At 33.3% G+C, this 12,714-nt stretch overlaps 1 protein-coding gene across 1 annotated transcript in view; it reads left to right on the top strand.

Moving 5' to 3' along the window:
- LOC136209529 (mediator of RNA polymerase II transcription subunit 23) overlaps window positions 1-10,354 on the top strand; it is a 30,781-nt gene extending 20,427 nt beyond the window's left edge. Inside the window, exons 13-21 of the mRNA XM_066001021.1 lie at window positions 2-172; window positions 817-930; window positions 1,054-1,179; window positions 3,063-3,211; window positions 4,605-4,845; window positions 4,951-5,722; window positions 7,321-7,502; window positions 9,675-9,775; window positions 9,863-10,354. Of these exons, the coding sequence (XP_065857093.1) occupies window positions 2-172; window positions 817-930; window positions 1,054-1,179; window positions 3,063-3,211; window positions 4,605-4,845; window positions 4,951-5,722; window positions 7,321-7,502; window positions 9,675-9,775; window positions 9,863-10,064 (2,058 nt within the window). The 3' untranslated portion in view covers window positions 10,065-10,354. The remainder of the gene's footprint in view (window position 1; window positions 173-816; window positions 931-1,053; window positions 1,180-3,062; window positions 3,212-4,604; window positions 4,846-4,950; window positions 5,723-7,320; window positions 7,503-9,674; window positions 9,776-9,862) is intronic.
- Window positions 10,355-12,714: the final 2,360 nt, after the last annotated feature.

Below are 12,714 nucleotides of genomic sequence, written 5' to 3'. Positions count from 1 at the left end.
GGCAGAGACAACTGTGATTCACCAATGTACCCAGTTACTCTCACCATCTGCTGACCCTACTTATGTGATGACTTACATCAACCATAGTTTTCCTCAGCACCGGCAATACCTGTGTGCTGGTGCATGGATACTGATGCAGGGGCATCCCGAAAACATTAACAGTGGAAATCTGGTACGGCTACAATCTTTTTGTTGTTTTATCATGTAAAATAGAATTGTCTGATGAGTAGTTGGTTATTTATTTTCTGGTTAAATTGGCTTCTTTATACCTATAATTTCTGGGGCGCTTGTGACTTAACCCCTGTAATTTTGATTTCCGAGTCTTTACTTTGCAATAGGTTATCATCTAAGTCATTACTGAAATTGAGGAATCCATACCAGTGATGTAGAATTGTGATCGGATAAAATACCCAACTATAGGGAACTTTTATATTTTGGAGTACACCAATAACCATCTAAAGATATGTTGCATTGTTGCTTGCATTATTAACTTGAGAAGAGCTCTCAAAATCTGGCATTAGAGACTGAGGAAATTGGAAAAGTTGCTTTGGTGGAGTAAAAGTACAGTGAGACAGAAGGCTTTCTGTAATACATTACTTAAAATGTTATACTTGTCCGTGACATTAGATGAAATTGAAACATTGCTTAAAGTGCAATGCATAAAAGTTATTCGTTTGAGGATTCTCTTTGCGATGCCTTGGCATTTTAGATCTATGCTAAATTTATTATTTATTTGACAGCTTTGTGCGTATCTATTTTTTGGAGGAAGTTTATTCATTATTATAGCAATATTTTCTTTTCTGTAATGTGCTCCAGGCACGTGTATTGAGAGAATTTTCCCCAGAAGAAGTGACAGCAAATATATACACTATGGTGGATGTTCTTCTTCACCATATTCAGATGGAACTTCAGCATGGGCATTCTTTACAGGTTTATATTTTCTGCTGTGATTACTTTGGTATTCTGTGTGCTAGCATATGCATATTTGTTATGCATTTTCAAACTTCAAATTTCATTCTTTTGTTTAGCTATTTCCCCCCCTTGAATCTCCAGGACCTTTTGTTGAAAACTTGTGCAAACCTTTCATTTTTTCTTTGGACTCATGAGCTGCTTCCTTTGGATATTTTGCTTCTGGCTCTTACCGATCGTGATGATGATCCCCATGCTTTACGTATTGTGGTATGCTTTTCTTACAACTTAATCTTTGTAATTTGCATTTGTACATTTGTTAAGGATGTCATTTGGTTATATTTTATATATATATATATTTGTGAGGATCGTAATCTCAGTGTTTTTGGCTTAATACATAAACTTCACCACTAAACTAGCACGATTAACTCAATGGCACCCTAAGTTTTTGAGGGACCCTTCACACATCCCAACTTGGTATTTTAACAACTGAACGCCCTTAAATGCTGGCTTGTCATCTTTCCGAGCTGACATGGCAAAATGCATTTTTATGTGCGTGTGAAGTCCTACCTTGAAAAAGCAGTGAAACCGACATATATCACTAAAAACCCCAACCTAATTGCTCAATCTGCATAATGGATCTCAAGTATCAGAAGCAAATCGTGCGCCCATAAGTTGAAATGAGAAGCATTCAGCTTCAGAATAAGATAAAAGAATTTTCTGCTGGTTAGGGTTGTCACCGAGCCAGCCCAGCTTTGGCCTGCTCATGCTCGGCTCGTCAAAAAATTAACGAGCTCGAGCTCAACATTCTGTTCAAGAGCTTTGCTCGCGAGCAGCTCGTTAATTAAGAGGCCAATTGGCAAGTAAAATGGTGCACGATAGAGGTCGCCTCTAGCTCTATGATGACTCTCTTCATTATCAACCTAGGTGGATGGGTAGATGTGAACGCAAGAATTCTTTGCTTCATGCACCCTTAGGCTATGTTTGGTAGGATATAGCGGAATGAGATGAAATGGAACTAGTCTTACACCCTTCCAATGCATGGAATTTTACAGTTTTACACTTTATTATTTAAATGAAAGAATTAAATATTGAAGTAATTTCAAAAATTTAAATAATGGAGAAGTTTCAGGGTTATGGATATTTATACTAAATTTTAATTAATTGAAATTTTAAAGTAAAATAAGAAAAAACTATATCTTCATGAATAAATTAAAAATAAAATAAGTATGAAGTCTTGTATTAATTATTTCTTCTTTGTCAAATTCATGAATAGTTAATAACAATAATAACAACGGTAAATATAAATTCTTACATTAATTATATATTTTTCTAAATTCTCTTATTTTCATTGTCATGGAACCATTTGAACTAAAAGCTTAAGTTGGTAGTTAAAGGCCCAATTCATATTAATATCTGACACACCCCAGACGCGAATGTCCACTAGTCTTGAAGCGTGCACCACACAGGGCCATATTACTATGTCGTGCAATTTAATCAACGAATGAGGTTGTCAGGATTCGAACCATTAATCACTTGGTCAATGAGGCTCTGATACCATGTCATAGAACCATTTGAACTAAAAGCTTAAGTTGGTAGTTGATGGCCCAATTCATATTAATATCTGACATTCATAAAATGTATTTTCTTTAGTTTCTTTAACACATCATCAAAATGATGACGTGGCGCTCTTCTTTTTAGATTTGATAGGCCTTAAGCTACATATATATATATAATATTTGTTTGCTGTATTTTATTTAATGATTTTAAGCTGTGCACGATTAGATAAGAATTACAAATTACACAGTTTCTGCCAGAACCATTTTATGACAGAAATAATGGACCTGGATACAGGTGCAACTTTTTTTACTCTAGTTTCTATTTGAACTAGCAACTAAAGTGTAAAAGCTTAGCATTTGGAAAATAAGAGTTTAGAAGATTGGGGAAAAAGAAAATCAAGTTAATTAGAAAAAGCCAAAGGTTATTGGAACAGAATCTAAATATGATATGAGAAATTCTAGTTAATAATGACCTATCAGAGAAGGAAACTCAAAATTCTTCCTGGATGATCTTGAACACAATCATTCCTTGATATTTATGTTCGAACTTGTCGTGCCTGTGCTGATACTATGGTATCATAATGCATGTTGCAGATTAGTTTACTTGACAGGCAAGAGCTTCAACAAAGAGTGAAATCATTTTGTATCAATCGTGGGCCTCCTGAACACTGGCTTTACAAAGGAACATTCAAGCGTCCTGATTTGCAGAAGGCACTTGGCAATCATCTCTCATGGAAGGACAGGTCAAGTCCTTTATTTTGTGTGTTGCATAATTTAAATTATATAACATGACTTCTCTAATTGTAAGAGTTGATTTTATCTTAAAACTTTAGTGGTCAAATTGGTATTGTAACTGATGAAACTTCAGAAACAAACAAGAATGATTCTTGTGTGGTCTCTCTTACTGCTTGATAAAGGTATATCTGGAGGTTCCTTAAGGAAGTCTGATGATCAGTTGACAAAATGGAAGAGGATATAAATTCATGGGAAGCAACAGGGTATAGCCATATTAAAATAGTGACCTAGCTTGTTTGTTTTTTCATGTGTGAATGGCCAAGGATTCTAGTTCAAAGTAATCAACTGCTTTTTACTGGCCAATGGTCGCCAGGTAAATTTAGGCATTGATGGACCTGATAACCCTCGAACTTTCAACATCAATAGGCCTTCCTTCCAGTGATTGGAAGTGATTTACCATGAATTAATGGTCTACAATTGAAGTTAAAATCTTAATGCCTTTGCAATTTGAAAATGCAACTTTTACAATTCCTTATAAGGTGGCAGTCAACCATTATTTAACCAGTTAAAGACATGGCACGTAACATGGCACGTAGATCTTTAAGCAATATTATTTATTTATTTATTTATTTTTGCATAGGGTTTTAAGGAGAAAATAAAAAACACTCTAAATATTGGTGTATAAAAGTAGTGTTGATGCACTTTGGAGCTATTTATTCTACTATCATTGTAGATTATAAAACGAAAATTCAATTTCTTATAAATTTATTTATTAAACGTTCTATTTGTATTTGAAGGCTGGTATTTTCATTTGCTTTCTTCATCTGTCTTGCTAGATTACTTAATGATGACATGATTCACCTACTTATTAGGTGGTGATCTTTTTGGTTTCTCTATGGCAGCTACCATCATTCATGGGTTTACTTATGACATTCTTCGGGGGATAAAGTTCAATTCATTTTGTTGCGCATCTGTTTAAAGGAATTTTTTATACAATTTTAAACCTTCTAATTATACAAAAATTAGGTCTGCAATAAAATCAGGAAATAGTATGTGAAAAATCTTACTAACATTTTCATTATGCTTTCTGGGAAATTAATTGAATTATCCCTATAACAATTCACGATGCTGATTTATTTGCATTGATTACTTGAATATGGAACACTATTTTGTAAAAGAAAATGTCTACACCTGAAGCTATGTATATGTGGGTTGTGATCTATAGTCAATTATGTTATGTTGCTCACTTGATAAACACTTTAAGCATTTGTTCTTGCTGCTTGTTTTTTTCCCTCTTGAATAGAATTGTACTCTGGACATTTTTTTGATCGGACTAACTATCATTACTGTAAACTGTTGAATATGGTAGCTGAGGAACTCTGCTTCTTATAAGTTCTGCAGGTATCCCACATTCCTTGATGATATTGCTGCTCGTTTGCTTCCAGTCATCCCCTTGATTGTTTATAGATTAATTGAAAATGATGCCGTGGACTCTGCTGATAGACTTCTGGCCATGTATTGTCCTTTTCTAGCATACCATCCCTTCAGATTCACATTTGTTCGTGATATACTTGCATATTTTTATGGACATCTTCCAGGGAAACTTATTGTGAGGATTCTAAATGTTCTTGACCTCAGCAAGGTATTTGTAGAAGCTATTTTGCACTTAATTTTTTTTCCTATTTATTTCACTGTTATAGAATGATTATTCCCTGTTCCTACTATTTATACTGGCAATCTTTTTCAGATCCCATTTTCTGAGTCATATCCACAGCACATCAGTTCATCAAACCCTGTCTTGTGCCCACCTCCAGAGTATTTTGCGACTTTGTTGTTGGGACTCGTGAATAATGTTATACCCCCATTGAATACCAACTCAAAGTATGGATCTACAGGAGATGGTCTATGCAATTCAATGCGCAATCTAAACACCAAGACTCCAGCAACATCTCAGCCTGGGCCAACAAATTCTTCTGACCAAAAGGCATTCTACCAAATTCAAGATCCAGGAACTTATACTCAGTTGGTTCTTGAAACAGCAGTCATTGAACTACTATCACTTCCAGTGACTGCATCACAAATTGTATCATCTCTGGTTCAAATTATAGTTAACATACAGCCAACTCTAATACAGTCCAGTAACGGTCTGCATGGAGCTCCAAGTAGTGGTGGGCAAGGATCAGCTTTACCAACATCCCCTTCTGGGGGAAGTACAGATTCCGTAGGTGCAAGTAGATCAACTCCTTCAGTTTCAGGAATCAATACTGCTAATTTTGTTTCCCGGAGTGGATATACATGCCAGCAATTATCTTGCTTGTTCATCCAAGCTTGTGGTCTCCTACTGGCGCAGCTTCCTCCTGATTTTCATTTGCAACTTTATATGGAGGCATCACGTATAATAAAAGAGAGTTGGTGGCTCACTGATGGCAAAAGATCACTTGGGGAGCTAGACTCTGCAGTTGGCTATGCTTTGTTAGATCCAACATGGGCTGCTCAGGACAATACCTCAACAGCCATTGGTATGCTATTTTGTGCATTATCTACCTTGCTGTTACTTCTGCTGCTTAATATTGTCTAGTTATTTTGATGCACATGATCGATAGTTTTGCATATTCTGGATCAAATGCATTAATTGCTTTCTGAAATAACGTTCCCAAAGTTGCTAGGCTGCCTTTTTAGTGACATTAGTGAGTTATTCAGTAATACACATGATGCAGGTGTCTGGGTTAGCATATTATGGTCTCAGGGCATTAATTGCATTCTGAAATACCCTGCCCAAAGTTGCTAGTGCGTCTTTAACAGTTCTATATTAGATTACCCCTTTTGATATGAGAATGCTGCTATTTTGTTGAGATTCTAGTCTGCTTGGATCTTTAGTTAAGGTTGCAAATAGTGATTTGAAAAAGAAGGTTGAGAGGAAATCCAATCTGTATGTTTCTGTCATTTGTGCCCAAAACAATCTTTATTATGGTTCTTTTCTCAATACTTATTTTGTCTTCACCTGTTTAACATTTAGCTGCCCCAAATAGCTCTCATCTCGATTGCATTACCTTTTTGTTCTAGCCAAATCCAGAAATGCTGGTATAGTAAATAGATGCATTTTCTACAACACTAATTTGGAATCAGTTTGTATTGGAAAAATCGAATGGGAAGGAAGGCAGGTGAATAATATTCTGCAGGAACTTGTGGAATTGGCTGGCCAAATGTAACTTGGGCACATCATATCAGAGGACAATGGTGGAATGCATTAGAAAGTTTCAAGTAGAAAGCTGAACGAATCATTAGGGAAGTGGATTGTACTGTACTCATTGTAATCCTTGTGGAATAAGAACATGCAGCAACATATTAAGGCCAGGACAATAGCTATATAGAAATTTGGAACCTGATAGAATGCCACAATAAAGATTGGCAATATCCCATCAGATGCCCTCTCTACATCAGCTCACTTATCTTCCAATGTTATCAGAAATCTTGAAACATTGATTTAATCCTTTCTTTTCAAAGTTCTAAATTTGAAAGTTCGGAAACCATATTATGGTTTTCTATCTGAGATAATGTTATGTTACATTAAAACATGGAAAAGAAAAGCTCTTTTTTTCTTGGTAAATTTTCCTGGGATCTTCTCCAAATTCTACAGCTGAAGGTAGTTGCTGCGACTAGATATGGAGATGCAATAAAATGTGACTGCAACTCTAGTTTGTTTCCTTTGCTCATAAAAACCAGAAGCATATGCCTGAAGGTGGACAACAACCATTTAGAATAAGATGGAGACTTTATTGTAGATAAGTTGATGGCAGTCAAAGTAGACCAAGGTGTGCATGTACTTTTAACTCCTGGAGTTATATGACTGTCGAATTATCGGATTGCGTGCCTAAAGCTTGAGGTACAGACAGAAAGGATTGTCTGATACATGTGCAATCGGTTTCAAAATTATTTTACAACTTGTATCTGGTCTGGTATACTGCACCTGACCCATTCCTTCTACAATTACATCAATTGAATCATCATTGTTGATGCATATAATATTTTCTTTAGTTGTTTGCTTTATTAATTTTACGTGTTTATTAGTTATTCCTGATATTGGCAATTGTCCATTGTGCAAATGTGGTACTTCCAGGTAACATAGTCGCCCTGTTACATTCTTTCTTCAGTAATCTCCCACAAGAATGGTTAGAGGGGACACATATAATTATTAAACATCTCAGGCCGATAACATCAGTAGCAATGCTGAGGATAGCATTTCGTATAATGGGTCCATTGCTCCCAAGACTTGCCAATGCTCATTCTCTCTTCAATAAGGTATGTCATATCACTTAAATACCTAGTGATGATATTATAAATGTGCAAGCTACTAGGTTTTTTAATGTTTTTGAACTCAAGGAAAAACAAGATCATGAACTATTTTGATTCTTATTTTTAAAAAAAAAATTCAGAATCTCTCTTTTTGAAGTCTTACAATGGTAGTTTTTATTTTAAACTAAAAATTTCAAGCATTATTGACGTTCTTATTCAGAATTTTTTTACTGCTAATACGAGAAGTCATCAAGTTCATAAAAAGTAACTAGTTATTGTCTTATGTCAATGTTGTTTGATTAAATGATTTAGTTTAGAACCATGCATACTTAGGTCCCCGTTTGTTTGCTTGAAAATATTGTGCTGGAAAACATTTTCCTGATTTTCCGGTGTTTATTTGCTTAGGAAAATAAGTCAATGGAAAATTTTAGGTTAGTCAATAGGAGAATTTAAGAAGAAAGAAGGGAGGAAAATGTTTTACCCTTTGAAAAGAGTAAAACATTTTTCTAAGCTTTTGGAACCATACTCCATTATTCCTTCTTACATTTTTGAAAATATTTTATTTTCTCCCCTATCCAATATTTTCCAAAACACAATATTTTCCAACAACCAAGCGGGGCCCTAGAATGTTCATTTTTCACTTTTTCTTATATATATCGCCTAATTGCTATATAACTTGATTATAGTTTACAAATTACCTTTCACGTGTCTCCATAGTTTTACTGGCCAATTCAGCCAATAAGACAATTGAGTTTTTCTTCATTGCAACCACACTTCTGAATGGCTCAATCCTCCTATAGACTTTTAGATAAATATTTATCGATTAATTGTTCTAGCTTTACCTTGTGCTGTTTTTTTATTATCAAGAAATTGAGGTTTCCAGATTCAAACTCTAGATTTCTTGAGAGACTAATATCATGTCAATGAAGGACTCAACCCAAATGCTTAAGCTGATATGCGAGGTTCCAAGAATAGTTTTAATTATTTGTAACAATATTTAACTCTAATTGTACTTTATACCCATATCATAAACCTTGAAAGTTGAAAGTTGAAAGTCTATGAAAGAATTCCTAAATAACTGATCATAAAGTTTTGAAGGTGTTGATTTTCTTTAGTGCCGGAGTCAACACCTAAATCACATGAGCCCTCCCTCGGAGTTTTAGGGTTGACTAGGTACTAGAGAGGGTGCAATCTAGATTTAGCTTCACCAATATTGGCCCTGCTGAATTTGTTTAGGGTGAGTTCATTTTGATATTAATAAATGGAATGCTTTTATTTTGATAAAATTGCTCTATTAATAAATGGCACCAGATGCACATAGGTGCCTAGGGTGAGCAGTCTTCAAATCCTAACTGGATTCAGGCGCTGGGCATAGAAAAGGCACACTTTTGCAATTTTATGACTTGGTCATGTGAGATTTTAAGTACCGTATGTTTTGAAGGGAACATCGAGAAATGGAAAGGAAATATACGAAGGTATTAATATGAGAGGTATCGGTTTTGTTTTCAAGAAAATTATTCTAGTTCCCAAAACAAATAGAACATATTTAAAGGCAGTATAGCATGGGAAGAGTCAGATTCCATAATATTAATTGCGAAAAAAAAGCTGTTTCACTTCCAAGAAGAAAGGTTAGCAACCACTTTACAAAGGATTACTGCAGCTTTAAAAGGAACTGAAAGTACAAGGCAAAAGAAATGGTTTATAAGGAAAAAGAAAAAGATTGATTGTGAAAGAATTCTGCTTGAAAAAGATAAAAGCAACAAATTTTTGTTTCATAAACTTTCAATGTTATTCTTATATATGTTTTTAAGTAGCGCATCACTAGCTCGGACAAGCGCCTCAGGCAATCTGAGATTCATCTCCTTAAGAGTGCCTAGTGCTTTTAACAATGCTTACTGCAAGTGTTTCTGATCAAAATAGGTGGTGCCGTGATGATTGCAAAACTAAACAACTCTCTTTAATTCCTTAATGTGATTTTGATATGTGAAAATGCAGCATGAAGTTCTATATTCCTCATTTTACAATGAAGCCTTTCAGATTATTTATTTGATACTAATTGCATTCACTCAAACCTGCTTCTTCTCTTCCTCCTATTATTATTTTATTACATAGAGAGTGGGCGGAATTTTAGTTGCACCTTCTAATTGTATATATATCTTTTTGACAACCATTTTTCAGACACTGTCATTGCTTTTGAACACAATGGTTGATGTCTTTGGGAGGAATTCACAGTCATCTCCTGCTGAAGCATCAGAGATATCTGATCTTATTGACTTCCTGTAAGTTATAGTTTGGTCCCAGCATTGGAATTGCAATTTATAATTTATCATCCATCTACTTACATCAGAATAACTCTCGTGTCTCAGCCATCATGTTGTCCACTATGAAGGGCAGGGCGGGCCTGTCCAGGTTAACAGCAAGCCTCGACCTGAGGTTCTTGCTCTCTGTGGAAGAGCAGCTGAAAATTTACGTCCTGATGTGCAACATCTTCTTTCACACCTGAAGCCCGATACAAATTCCTCTATATACGCTGCTTCTCATCCAAAGCTGGTGCAGAATCCGTCGTGATCATTGAGTTTAATTAGCATTCCGCACAGCCTGATAACGAGCTGATATCGCCTTTGGGCTCTGATATTGGTTCTTCTGCATTAACTGTAACTTGAAAAATCTGATTATAAGAGCCGGAAAAGGAATTATGACCTCTTAACCTTGTTGCAGGCATTCTCACTTTGCAGGCTAGCTTCATCTCATCCTTTTCGGAGTAGGGCCCTGTTCTTTATAACTGAAAAAAACTGAACTGAATGTTACTGAACTAAATGTTACTAAATACTGAACTAATTGAATACTATTGAACTTAACTGAACTTAACAATAATGATGATATTAGACTTTAAGATAATTTTAATAATAATATTAGACATTAATAAGCTTATAATAATAATAGTGGTTCTAATAATAATAAATAAATATATTATTAAAGATAAACCTAAATTAATATCAAATAAAAGCTCGACTCGATAAAAGTCTATGAAATTAAATAAAAATTAGCCCAATTTAAACTAAAAATACAAATTATATGCAAACACAAATTTACATACAATTTAAAGTCTATGAAATTAAATACAAATCATATGAATACAAATTTACACGTAAATTACATGCATTTTATATTTTTGGCCCATTTAGATTCAGATATGTTTAATGTAAATCGTAAAGACGTTATGTTAGCAGTGCGAAATGGTATAGCGCAACAAATTTGACAATCATGTCTAGCGGAGAATGAAGTGAGAGTAGAGAATGAAGATGATGATGATGAAGTTAACGAAGATGATTAAAAATAATTAAAATGTAGTTGAGACAGTTAATTTTTAGAGCATTGTAATGTAAATATATTGATATAATATTTATTTACTTCTCACAAAATTTGCAAACAAGTTTTGCAAACAAGTTGTACCAAATAATTATAATAAAAATTGATAAATTAGTATACAATAAATTATAAATTATTTATAAATAATTATAATAAATAATGATAAATTATAGATATATTATATATAAATAATGATAATAATTATAATAAATTAGTGAATGTTGAAATTGAATGTTGAATTGAATCGATTGTTACTGAATTGAATCGATTGTTACTGAAATTAAGTAATAAAAAACATGGTCTGGGTCTATTTACCAATTCTATTTTAGTTTTATTACATGGATTTTTAGACGTTTATTTAAATATTATTTATCTATTTGTATATTAGTATTTTGATGTATTACTGGGTAAATTATATAATTGGCCACTAGTTATAGGTATGCTCTCAACAACTAGACTAAGAGTTTCACCACACTATAAAATATAACATAAAACTATTGAACTTAACTTTAATCAACTCTTTAAAATGATCCTTAACAATCTCAAAATAAAAATATTCGAGAATTAAGGTTTATAACGATATTTATTTTATCATGAAACCACATTTTTTATTTTCCAAAAAATCATATTTTCTAGTGCTTTCTCACTTTAAAAATCAACTCTCTCTTAACCAAAAAGCATTTAGATGACCTCAAAAAAAAAAATCAAGAATTAAAGTTGTTTAAAATATCATTAATTTTTTATTTTTTTTATTTTGAGATCATTAATGGTCAATTTGAAGCGTTGATTGAAGTTTAGTGGCTGTGTAACAAAGTTTAAAGTTCAATCTCTTTTATGTTCCTTCTTGAAGTTCGGTGACCATACCAATGGCCATGGGTGTAATTTACCCATGTATTACTTGTGAATTGTTATTTTTTGTGCAAGTATGGGCCAAATTTACCCTTGTCTTACCCATAGTGTACAAAATGTTAAAATTTACCTTTAACGTTTTCAAGCAATATTAATTTTACATTTACATGGTAGAAAACAAATTGGGCTATTTTATTTAACTGCCATATCAAAGTTTTCAAATATCAATTATATTTAAAAATGTTACTTTGTTATTAATATAATACAAAAAAAAATGTCAAAACTTCAAAAGTTTAGTTTGCATATGTTTAAAATATTTACTACGTTCTTAATATAGTTACTACCAATTCAAAATACATGAAATTGTTTCAATTTATTGATGAATTTGTTTGAAAGGCTTGATTTAAAACTAGTATGTTCAAATTTTCTATCAGATAGTTGATCTTACTTAAAAATATTTGAGATAAAATTTTAGCATTTTATATTTTTAGAGGTAAATATGCAACTCTAAAAATATTATGAGCAAACTTAGATTATATTAGAGAAAAAAATTGAAGCGTTCACTAAAGAAAATGTTATTTATTATTTGAGAAATGAGAATAAGGATTTCTACGAATATTTTATTCTCCACATGGATAAATACGAGTACTATATTTATTTTTTCATTTCATAATTAAAGGCGGAGATTCTCCATTTAAATGGGAATGGGAAAGTCGTTCTCATTCTCATCTGTCAATTCACAATCGTAATTGAGTGTGAGCACATATAGAAGTGGTACAAGTCTTGATCCCTTAACCGAGTGTGAGGGCATGTAGATGTGGTACAAGTCACGATCTCTTGACCATCGGCCTTTGAGTCTTTAAAATGGCAAACTTATTTATTGGAATTTTTTAAAGGTTTAAGAGTATATCCAGAAAACTCATTTGTTAAGTTTTTAAATTAAATTTGAGAAGTTTGTGTTCATCATCCATTCCAATAGTTTTTTAGTTTCTTTTAAATC

The sequence above is a fragment of the Euphorbia lathyris genome, chromosome 10 (assembly GCF_963576675.1).
Source record: "Euphorbia lathyris chromosome 10, ddEupLath1.1, whole genome shotgun sequence".
NCBI lineage: Eukaryota > Viridiplantae > Streptophyta > Magnoliopsida > Malpighiales > Euphorbiaceae > Euphorbia > Euphorbia lathyris.
Note: the sequence above shows the minus strand (reverse complement) of the source record. Positions and strands in the feature narration are given on the sequence as shown.